The 12012-nt window shown below is 41.1% G+C and overlaps 1 protein-coding gene across 2 annotated transcripts in view; it reads right to left on the bottom strand.

Moving 5' to 3' along the window:
* Positions 1-300: 300 nt before the first annotated feature.
* The window catches only part of LOC131088318 (contactin-3-like), a 99503-nt gene continuing 87791 nt past the window's right edge, over positions 301-12012 (bottom strand). For both annotated transcript variants that reach the window (XM_058032260.1, XM_058032261.1), the window contains exons 15-21: positions 11303-11373; positions 10111-10345; positions 9173-9288; positions 8324-8510; positions 4383-4495; positions 2704-2869; positions 301-2155 (exon numbers count right to left, since the gene is read on the bottom strand). In XM_058032260.1, the coding sequence (XP_057888243.1) occupies positions 2055-2155; positions 2704-2869; positions 4383-4495; positions 8324-8510; positions 9173-9288; positions 10111-10345; positions 11303-11373 (989 nt within the window). In that variant the 3' untranslated portion in view covers positions 301-2054. The remainder of the gene's footprint in view (positions 2156-2703; positions 2870-4382; positions 4496-8323; positions 8511-9172; positions 9289-10110; positions 10346-11302; positions 11374-12012) is intronic.

Genomic DNA, 12012 nt, shown 5'->3' with positions numbered 1-12012 from the left:
GCAGCAAACAGGACCTGCAATTTAATGCTAAATAGTGATACACTGAATAAATTATTATAAAAAACTAACTCTTCTTCAGTGTAATTACAGTGGGGTTTTTTTCCACTTTAGGGAAGAGTAAACAGCCTGATTGGATAGATGGCAAATGAAGCCAGGGAAATGGAGGTGGATTTTTGCCCATCCTGATGCAAAGCCAAGCAGAGGAGGAGCTCAGCAGCTTGAGCACAACCATTTTTAGATGTGTTAAACCCCCAACATGTGCAAATATGTAACAGGAACAAGCAATAACACTTTGAGATATTCTATTATCCCTCAATGTAATAAATATTTTATTAGAGCCATAGAAAAGAATGCATACAGATAACCATAGGATACACACACAACTGGAAGTTCAAGGATAAATTTCAACCTTTTCAATATGAAACAAGGTACTGGGTACATATCTCATGGAGATATAGAACTAGAAATCAAGTAATAATACAATGTAAGTGCATGAAAAATGGGCAGTACAGGAACCTGGACTAGAGTTTTGTGAAACAAGAGAAAGAGTCACCCTTTGTTGCATGAAATAGAACTATTTACTCACTAGGAACACCTGGATTTCCATGTCCCACCCACCCCCCTGTTTGCAAGTGTCTGAAAACAACACTGAAAAGCAACTAATTTTAAACTCATTTATAGCTCTCTATGTACAGTATTTACAGCTCCTGCTTTCCTCAGCAGCACTTGGCCTCATCTGGAGCTCATCTGCCAGCTCAATGCACATCAAGGTATTTTTCCCAAAGTGCTACCATAATATTATTAATTCTGGTTCTCCCTTTGTACTTCTGTGTGTTGTAGTAGTATTGTGAAATTTAAAAACCCCAGTGTTTAGGAGGAGATGATGCCTTATATTATCTGAACAGGGATGCTGTGACCTCTCTAAAAAGGTTGATTTGACTGAAGCCACAACTCTAGAAGTCAAATGGACCAGGCTGAATGTATCTGTAGTTTACTGCCATGAAAGAAAGCACAGATTATCCTTCAATAGCGATTCTGAAGTGTTGTTGTATAGTTTTTTCAATATCCTACTATTGCCATGAACTTCCCAGACTCGTGTGACAGCAGCGGGGTGCAGCTGAGAGCCAGAGCAGGTGGAACAGTTCAGAAGGGGTTCAAGAGCAGCAGGAGGGAGAGGCCTGGCTGTGGGTGTGAATTCAGGGTGTTTGCAGTGCAGTGAGCAGGAGGATTTGGGGCTGCAGGGCTGGGAGCGCCAGGGAAGGAGGGAGGGATGGGTGTCCCTGTCCCCAGGGCCATGGTGGGTGCCAGGTGGGCACCTCAGCCCCTGGACACTGGCAGCAGGGCAAGCACAGCACCCCCAGGGTGGGAGAGATTGGTTTTGAACAAAGAACCTGGGTAGGGAAGGCAAGGTGGGGAGATGAGGAGATGAATTTCAGGATTTACTGAGAAGCAGCACAAAACCAGCCCCAGATCACAGCTGGGAGATCATTTCTCAGGAGCAGCACGGAGCCTTTGCCCTGCTCCAGGTGGGATTTCTTTGAAGGAGATTTCTTTTGGGATATCTTTCCATTTAGAGCAACTCCCACAAAGGGAAGCAGGGAAATGATCCCAACTCCAGGGTGATGGCACTGCCTTGGGAGCAGCCATTATCAACTCCAGCAGATAACAGCCCCAGCTCTGATTTCATCCTTTCCATGCCAAACGTTATTTTAGCAATGCAGAACAAACCCAGAACAATTCAGGGCTGCTGCAAAAATGTTTTTTCTCACTCTCCCTCATGTCCTGACCTCACAGTGCCATCCCTACCCCTCTCTCACACTGTATCTGAAGTATGTAACATGTAAACTCCTTTGGTTCAAGTATTAAGGCATTTTAGATTCCTTTTTAAAGGATTTGCTAAACTTTACATGGTATTTTTACTTCAACTTACAGTGAAATATAAAGAATTTAAAAACACGTCAGGATAGAAGAAAAAACATGCATTAACCACTGCAGTTTTTTTAAAAAATGCACTTTAGTAACCAATTTTTTTTTCCCCAGCAAATGCAAATATATCAGCACAACACAGAATTAAGGGTCAAGGAAAATATTGTTGCTAAGAAGCTCGAGACACTGAAGATACTCAAAACTGGTCCAGAACCTCTTGCATCCATACCTGTGACAAAAGAAAAAATGAATTCAGGATCAAATGAAAGCAGGAGTATCTGCTGTGCCACATTATTACTCTTCCTAGATGCCAAGCGAAAATTACTGTAATTTTTTCTTACAAGCACAAAAATCTACAAAATCTACAAAAATCGACAAAAAGGAAGTAAATATTTAAAAATTACACAGATGCTGCGATCACGAATGGTTTTAGTGCTGTGGTTTAGCTCACAAGGCGGTGTTTGGTCAAAGGTTGGACTCAATGATCTTGGGAGATCTTTTTCAACTTTAATCATTCTGTGAGTTTGCTTTCAAGGTAATAGTGTTTTATAAAAAAAGGAGGAAAGGCAAAAAAGGTAACATTTTTAGTAGCAACTTAAATGGGAATATATGAGTTCAGCAGAATGGAGTTTGCCACGCACAAGGGCACGAAGATTTTAATTGCTTTCCTTTTACTGCCGTATTACCGCACGGCGTCTAAGCATTAATTTTAGTTTTTCCCCCCACCACCAAAGGAAGCAGAGAGGAGCTGGGACAAAGGGAAGAGGCCGAACATACTGGCTAGCCTGGGGATGAGGATCTGCTGGCTGCTGCTGCCGTCGCCGCCCTCGGTGGTGGCCCTGACCTCGATGAGATAATCGTCCTGCAGCTGCAGCCACAGCTCGGCCGTGGTGCCCGCCGTGCTCAGCACCTGCAGCCCGCCCTGGCTGCTCCTGCACAGCACCTGCAACACAGCACAGGGCCTCAGCCCCTCCTCTGCCCCCAGCACACAGCGCTTCCGCTTCTAACAGTGATGGGATGAAGGAAAAGGGCTGGTTTTTGGTTAATGTTCCAGGGCGGAGTTGTATTTAAGGGAAGAAGGGAGTATCAGTCAATGCTCACGGAGTATCAATCAATGCTCTCTTTTGAACATTGTAACAAAATGTTCAAAAATATTTTTTGCAATGTTTTTCGTTCAAAAAAAAAAAAAAAAGAATGAATTTTTCATTAATTTTCGAACATTTTTTCCCCTCTTATTCCAGATTTAATTTCAAATGGCACAACGGATGCTAATACAACTGTACTGTATTGTTATAAAATGTATATGTACATAAAAATGTATACATACATATAAAATGTATATGTACATATAATGTCACACACAGGTTTTATGGAAAATCCTTTCCTTAGGATTTTTCCTCCTGAGAAGCTGGGAGGCCTCAGGAACAAAATGCAAACAATGGTTATCTGCTGCTGTGGAATGCAACAGGTGCATCTGGGATTGGTCTCATGTGGATATTTCTATTTAATGGCCAATCACAGTCAGCTGCATTCATTCTTTCTTTTTTTATTCTTAGCCAGCCTTCTGATGAAATCCTTTCTTCTATTCTTTTAGTACAGTTTTAATGTAATATCTATCATAAAATAATAAATCAGCCTTCTGAAACATGGAGTCAGATCCTCAGACCCCTGTGAACACTGTCACACATATAAAATGTATGTATACATAATATGTATGAAAATAATACATATTATGTATTATTTTTATTACAATAATATGAAATAATGGGACACTGGAACAAGCTGTAAACATGTACTTCTTGCCAATACGACTCGGTGGGTCATCAGATCTTCAGCCTAAATCTTTTATTCAGGATTATATCATGTGGGATCCAGCTGCACAGAGCTTAGCAGGAGCATCGTCAGCTGTTTTTTAACACACTTATATGACATTTTAAAACACTTCTACATTTGTGTGCTGATCAGATTTAGAGCAGGTGCAACTGGGTAACTTCTGTCAGGGAAATGAGCATGGCCCACAGCAGGTAAAAGGAGAAAGGTTTAAAAAGATCAGTTTAATATATGTGATAATATATAAGAAATATAGTAAATGCACCTGGCCAGCAATGGAAGCTACATCCATCAGGCTAAATATTTGTGGTTTCTTTCAAAGTTTTATCCATTTGGGTAAGTGTTACACATTTAAAATAAGACTTATGGATGTGGTAAGTGTTTTAAATGTTCTCAGATCCAGGTGTGGGTGGGATCCTAAGAACTGAGCAATGCCAGGATGGGGAGGAAAAGGGACTGGGGGACATTAATGGTGAGACACTGTTGGAATACGTATTTCAAATACTTAAAATCCCTAGGAAGGAGACCCCAGTGAAATGGTTTAGGGGTGGGTTTGTGCATGCCCTGAACATGCAGACAGACAAGGAAACCCCAGCCCTGGTGTCCCCAGCTCTGTCCCCACTGACCTTGTAGCCTGTGACCTGGGACTCGTTGTCCATGGCTCTGACCTCCTCCCAGCTCAGCAGCACCCTGGAGTCTGTGACATTCCACACCACGTTTCCTGGAGGCTGGCTGGGTGCTTCAAACACACAACAAAAGCACGACTTTAATTCAATTGGTACTGGGGATTGATTCACCTGCTCAGGTAATTGGCTGTCATTGCATCTGGGATGCAAAACCAGCTCCAGTGCAGGCTCCTCTCTCTGCATGTTGTGGTTCAGAGGCTAAATCTGAAAAACAGGAGGAAGGAAAAAGCAGAATGGCACATAAATGTTGTTTCTGAAGCTGACATATCTGTTGCTGGTCCTTCATTCAATACAGCCAGACAGAAGCATGTGCCTTAGGACATGGGGGATTAATTAGAACAAACTCTAATGATGGCAACTGACAATTTCTAGGTTTAGTACAGTGCCAAGAATAAGAAAATTCTTCACAATAGATTTTTAGGCAAATTTAGTCTCAGTGAATATTCAAATTTACCCACTATGTTGATTTACTTTAAGGTGTTAGCTATGGAAAATATTTGCAGATTTTTTTTTGTCTGTTGGCTCTTTCAGCTCGAGTTGTGGTTCTGAACTGAGCCTGTGCCAAAAGTGGGTTTTGGCCACAGACATTTGCTGGGATTTTTGGTTCATTAGCAACCCAAGGCTGTTATTTGCAAAGCAGCTGCATGCTCTGGGCTCTGCCCCTTTCATGTACCTTGGAGCTGCCAAGCTTTCAGGGAACTACAAACCTCCTCAAATGCCTCAGGTTGCTTTCCCAGAAAACAGGTCCTGCAGTGACACAAATCAATGATTAAAATCTTTTCTAAATGCGTTAAGGAAAACAATTTACTGCTGCTGTCACCTAGTGGAGGCAACTGCTGCTTAGGTGGGCTGAGCTGTGCTTTGAGACTGGAGGTTCCAGCTTTAAGCACTGAGAGTGCTTTTGAACACTTGTATCCATGTCCTTATAGAGTTTTTCCTCTTTTTTTCCCCCCTCTTTTCAATTCGCTCACACAGAAAGTTTCCTGCCTTCTTTCCATAAGCAGTCAGCTCAAAACCCACCTGATTATACTCAAAAAACAGAAAAAAAAAACACCCCTGAGACTTAAAAGAATTATTCCAAAGTCAACCAACCACCCCCAGCTATTTTCTTTGACTGTTTGTCTTGTTCTGTGTACTGAGGAAGGTTTAACCTGGTGTTCTAATAATACCCACTCCTTGTAAATGTAAGAGGAGATTGTTTCACTCCCGAGAATGAAGTGTTACAGCATGTATGAATCGTTTTCACACTGAGATATTACAGCTGAATTTCAAAGGAAATGACTCATCCTTGAAATCCACAACAAAATATTAAGAAGACGCGTGGGAAAAAAAAAATGAAGAGTAATTATCTATAAAAACTTCAAGCCTCTGTCTGAGGGATTCAGAAGCTCCATTTGCTGCAGACACCAAAATCTCCAGCACTCAGCAGAGTTCAGAACTTCTCTTGTGGCAGGTCCTGGTCCATCAATCACCTCAGGACGTGTCCAAGGAGCTGCAGGGATTTCTGAGAGCTGCTCTCAGGCAGGAGAATTGCTCAGAATTAAGAGTTGATGGACAGAACATTGGGTTTTGTTTTAAGACTTCTGAAATATGAAGTAATTGTCACAACTTAGACAAGTCTTCCCCACCCACCGGGCATTTTACATAGCAGGATTTAAACCTCCACTTGTTATTCTGGGCTGTAAACATGCGTATTGCAAATTTTAGAGCTAAGATATTTTAATTGTCAAAGGCTCACATTTAATTTGGAAATATACACTGCCAACAGAACTGAGCTATTTGTATTCCTTGATATGGCAAAGAGTTTCTGAGATTTACCTGGCAGGTCCTGTGGGGGAATGCAAATCCTTCACAGTGAAAACCACACCAATCAAAAATATTCAAATTAAATTACAAACCAGGATTGATTAAAAATTACACATTTGAATGAAAAATCAGTTTTTACCGCAGTAGCACGGAAAATTATTTCTCTCAGCAATTCAACTAATTTATCAAAATCTTCAGACTGACAGTACATGCCGTTGCTCTCCTCATTCACCAGAAAGATCCGTGGAGATAATGCAATTAATTTTCCTTTTTAATTATTCCAAACAGCAGCATTTTGCCCTGATCCAGATCCTGCTCACACCAGTGAGATCAGGGGCTTGTCCAGTTCAGTCACACACCCCAAAAGCAGGGGGCACAATAAAAAAGGACTGAAAATCCCTGAGCTGACCAGCCTGGCACCACCTCCAGTGAGCAGCCACAAAGATGATTAATTAGAAAAAAATTCCTTTTCCCATGTCCTGTCCAGGCTGCAGGCAGTGAGTCACTTCAGATCAGCCAGTTCATGGTAATTGTGCACATAATATATTTAAACTCAGGCAAATCTGAGTTGGTTTAGTCCTCAGTGACAGACTGACACTCATTTCTGCATAGAATAATTTCTGATAAACTAGCTTATTTCATAATATTAATGCTCCAACTCTGTCTGCTGGGGGACGTTAATGATTATTGCAGGGAATTTGACCCTTCAGACAGATTTAATTGTCTGTTCTTGTGCCTCTGACAGAAACACTTCAAGACTGATGACCCTGATTCTGAGCTGTATTACAACAGAGGAGCACACTAAAAATATTTCCAAGTCTAGAAAAATTAGTGCAGCCTTTGACAATCTGTTCTCCAGCTTAATTTTGCCTTTGCAGCAGCAGAGTGGCCTCTTGTGCAATTTGTTCAAGGGGAAACAGTGGACATGAAGGACTGCTTTGCATGGACTCGAGGAGGTTCATTGCATTTCAAAACCCATGCCCTAGAGAACTTATAAATATGTTATAGAACACTGAAAAATTCAACAAGTCTCCTTTTTTTTTCCCTTCTTCTAAATAACAGAGATTTTTCTTTTCAATTTCTTCCAGTCATTAGCAGCATAACAGAGGTTCAGTGCAGAAATTACAGATCTTCTCTGGGCTCCCCTGGCACTGCTGGGTTTCACCCACCCTGCTCAAGAACTGATGGAAGCTCTGTGCTTGATTCATGTGACTACATGGAAATTCAGGTCACTCATACTGTGACTCCCAGGAACTCCACTGCTTTCCTTTCCCCTCCAATGTCACTGTCATATTTTCTGAAAAATCCTCTTTGCCCAGGATTGTCCTCCTGGGAAGCTGAGAAGCCTCAGAGAAGAAGGAAAACAGTAATTATCTGATTTCCTTCTCCTGTGTTTGGTGCTTTGTGGCCTGGAGATTGTTTATCCAACAGGTGCATGTTTGATTGGTTTAATGGGAATTGTTTTGACTTAATGACCAATCACCATCAGCTGTGTTGGACTCTGGAGAGCAGTCACGAGCTTTCACTATCATTCTTGTTAAGCCTTCTGTCTGTATCCTTTCTCTATTATTTTATATAATTTTCGTATAGCATTCTTTAATTTAGTATAATATACTATAGTATAATATATTATAGTATAATATATAATATAATATAATATAATATAATATAATATAATATAATATAATATAATATAATATAATATAATATAATATAATATAATATTTCTTCATATTATATAATGAATAATATCATATTACATAATAAATATAAATAAAATATCATATAAATATAAATATAGAAAATTATAAAAATATAAATATTAATGTAGACTATAAATATATTTTATATATACATATATTAATTAATAGATATAAATATATTAAATAATATAATGATACTATTTTATAATATATAAAAGATAATAGTATAATATAATATCATAATAAATTAGCCTTCCAAGAACATGGAATCGGATTCAATCATTCCTCCTTTGTCCTGGGGACCCTGCAAACCCAACCCTGCACGTGCTGCCCCCCTTGGTGCCTGTGCCCTTTGCTATCTGAGGTACTCACGTGGCTTTTTGGTGGTGGCATTGACGGTGGCACTGAAGGGCCCTGCCCCGGCGCTGTTGTAGGCACGCACAGCTGTGTAATAATCCAGGTTGCTCCTCAACCCCGTAATTTTTATCGATGTTTCATTCCCTGCTGCTTTTACTCTGTTGGAAGATTCTTCTTTCTGGCCTTTATTCCAGTACCTAACCTAGGAGATAAAAACCAAAACCATTTAAATCTTGCGTGGAAAGGGCTGTTCACCCACAGTGTTGTACTTGACTCTTTTAAGTGCTTTTTTTTCCCCTTCAGCTGAATAAGATAAAAATACAAGTTAAAGTTTCAGAAATATGTTTACTGTGCAAAAAAACCCCATACTCTTATCCATCTGCTTCTCACGCTTGCTGCTCTTTTCATTGTGACTGCAGCAAAAAGACAATTGAAATATTAGATCTTGCTTGAACTACAGAATGACAAGAGGAAAACCATTACTTCATTAAGAAGGAAACAAGCTCAGAAAAATGTACCTTGTAAAGAAATTTCTTTGAAAGTAAATGTAATTCTGAAAAAATGTTAGCTTGGAGTTATGTTAGAAACATAACTATCAGCACAAGCAGCAAAACACAACTTCACTCTGGTTTTTAACAAAGTTTTTTTAACAAAGGGTTTTTTTTAACAAAGACAGAAAAAATTATCCTTCTTCTGGCTGTTGGCGGGGCAGGAAGAGCAAGATTTGGGGTGAATCTGTGTGGTTGTGCTGCATCCTGCTCGCCCCTTCTGGCCCATGGCCCTTTAAAAAGAGGAGTGGATTTTATTTAATAAACAGGGTTGATTCACTGAAATTTTATATATATTTTATTTCCACAGACTCACCTCATAGCCCAGCAGCCTCCCATTGCTCATCTTCCAGGGAATGGCTGTCCAGGACACCTGGATGGCTGAGGAGGACAGGCTGGTGGCAGACACTCCCGAGGGGGCCGTGCTGGGCTCTGGGTTGGGAAACCAACACGGGAGAGGTGATTGGGAATAAACCTGGGGATAAATACATAAATCCTCATCCCAACCCACCTCCCTGCCCCGAGCTGCTGCTGGAACTGATGCCATCAGTTTTAGGTTTTATATTTTGTGTGTGTGTGACTCTGAACTCCATACACAGTGTCAGCAGCTCTCCTCACAGCTCAGTCCCACAGAACAATCCTTGTCCAGCCCAGAACCAAGGACACCACTGCAGCTTCAGCCCAAAAAGTGCAAACAGCAGGGAATGGAGGGGAGCAACCTGGGAGGGTGGGACTGCATCACCTGGAGCTGGGATTGGACAATGAACCCCAACATGGAAATGGAGCAAAACTGACACAAGTGTGAGAACTCCTGACCCCCATCCACCTTGGGTGTAGCCCTGGCCGGGCTCTTGTACTGCTCAAGGTGAATCCTTTGAAGACCTTTAATAAATTTATTTATTTAAATAAATTATTTTTATTATTATTCTATAGATAATATACAAACAATATATAATATAATATAGAAATTACATAATATTAAATATATTCTTATTAAATTTATTTTGTCTATATTTATTATTTGCATAATAAATACAAACAAATGATTTAGATTATTTATATTTATTATTAAATATATTTCTTTTACATGTCATAATAACAATAATAACCATAATAATAATAATAATAATAATAATAATAATAATAGTAATAATAATAATAAATGCTTTATTTATTTAAATCTGCCCATTCTCTGCTCCAGGGAGCCTCCCAGGAACACCTGGTGGAAGGTTCTGGGGCAGCCCAGGGCTGTACCTTCCTCAGCTGAGAACACGGTGGCCACGGCGCTGAAGGGCCCCTCTCCCTTGTTGTTGTAGACGCCGACCTTGACCTCGTAGGGCGAGAAGGGCAGGATGCTCTCGTTCCTGAAGACGTATCTGGGGGTGTCAGGGGAGGTCACCACGGTCTGGATCCACGTCGAGGTGCCCGAGGGGCGGAAAGCCACCACGTAGCCAAATCCTTCCCCGTTCTGCAGCTCCTCAGGGACGGGCTGGGACAGAACAACAGCTGTGAGCCACTGGGGAGGATGGGCAAGAGGAACCCAGGGACAGAACAACAGCTGTAAGGCACTGGAGGGATGGGCAGGAGAAACCCAGGGACAGAACAACAGCTGTGAGGCACTATGGAGGCTAGGCAGAAGAACCTCATCTCACTCAGGGACACAACAGCTGTGAGGCCCTGGGAAGGATGGGCAGGGAGAAACTCATCTCACATCAGGGAAAGAACAACAGCTGTGAGGCACTGAGGAGGATGGGCAGGAGAAACTCAGGACCAGGTGAGCCAGGTGCTGGCACTGCACTCAGCATCAAACTCTGGGACAGAACAGCAAAATGTGCTCCCTATAACCTATGGTAAGGTTTGCATTTCAATAAGAGAACAGCTTTCAGGTATAATCTCTGGTTTTCACTAAGTATTCTGCTTCAAGATGGTCTTCAGTAAATACAGCTTTTCTTTCATCAATGCACAGTTCATAAAAAATGAATGACTGCTTGGTCAGCTGTTAGAGAATCCAATACCACCTTCATACAGTGGCTGAAACCTTCTTCTGATGTCATTATGATTAGATAACCACACAGAGAAGTCAATGCTAGGAACAGAATATTAACATTTCTTTAAATCATTAAAGAAGGGATACACAACATAAATGAAAATTGGTTAGCACGTGCATCCAGATTTAATGGTGGGAAAGCAAGAACTGCAAATCTGTACTGCAAAGCTCAGTTCTTTGGCTCACATCACACAGGGCCCAGAGCACCTGCACATCCCAGAGAAAATTCAGAGACAGAAGAGAAAAAAAGAAAAAGAAAAAGAAAAAGAAAAAGAAAAAGAAAAAGAAAAAGAAAAAGAAAAAGAAAAAGAAAAAGAAAAAGAAAAAGAAAAAGAAAAAGAAAAAGAAAAAGAAAAAGAAAAAGAGTTCTGTGAAGAGGACCTCTCCCCACAAACTTACATCCCACGTTATGACCAGCTCAGACCTGCTGCCTCCTCCCCCACTGACCTCAGAGGGGGGAATTTCAGGAACTGTGGGAAGGAAAAGCAGAGATGTCAGCACAGAGTAGAGACAGGAGAACACAGCACATCACCCTCATGCTCTGAGTTTAACCCACATTCATCATGGGGAATGGTTTTGGGGTAGGGAGTACTGGAGAGCCCCAACCCTGACCCACACTGATCCTTCCCTGGGCCAGGCTGGGGCTCCTCTGAGTTCTGAAGAACCTCAGCAGCTCACAGATTATTTCATTATTTATTAACCACTGCTGCTGTGTCTAGGAACTTCCAAAAACTGCATTCAAGCCTAAGTTTTCTAGAGTTAACTCTTCCTGGGTTGGAAGAAACCCCAAAGATCATCTTGTTCCAGGACACCTTCCGCTGGACCATGTTGCTCAGAATTCCACATCCTTGGGATGTTATGCAGATAAATTAGGAAACAGCCTCATTCTAAGTGAGCTGGGTTTGTAATTGATGGGTTCCTCTGAGCCACATGCCTGTTACATGGAAGGGTTTCACTGATCAAACAGCAGGAATGGAAAATCCCTGTCAAAATTAACCTCTTTGCATCCATTAATACCTTCAGACTCTGCAGCACTGCCTGAACCGGCAGATTGTGCCACAGTAAATGCAGTTTAAATGGATTTAGATGTTAGGCTTCTGTGATGTTCA

This window comes from Melospiza georgiana, chromosome 11 (assembly GCF_028018845.1).
Source record: "Melospiza georgiana isolate bMelGeo1 chromosome 11, bMelGeo1.pri, whole genome shotgun sequence".
Taxonomy (NCBI): domain Eukaryota; kingdom Metazoa; phylum Chordata; class Aves; order Passeriformes; family Passerellidae; genus Melospiza; species Melospiza georgiana.
This window is presented reverse-complemented; position numbering and strand designations above follow the sequence as displayed.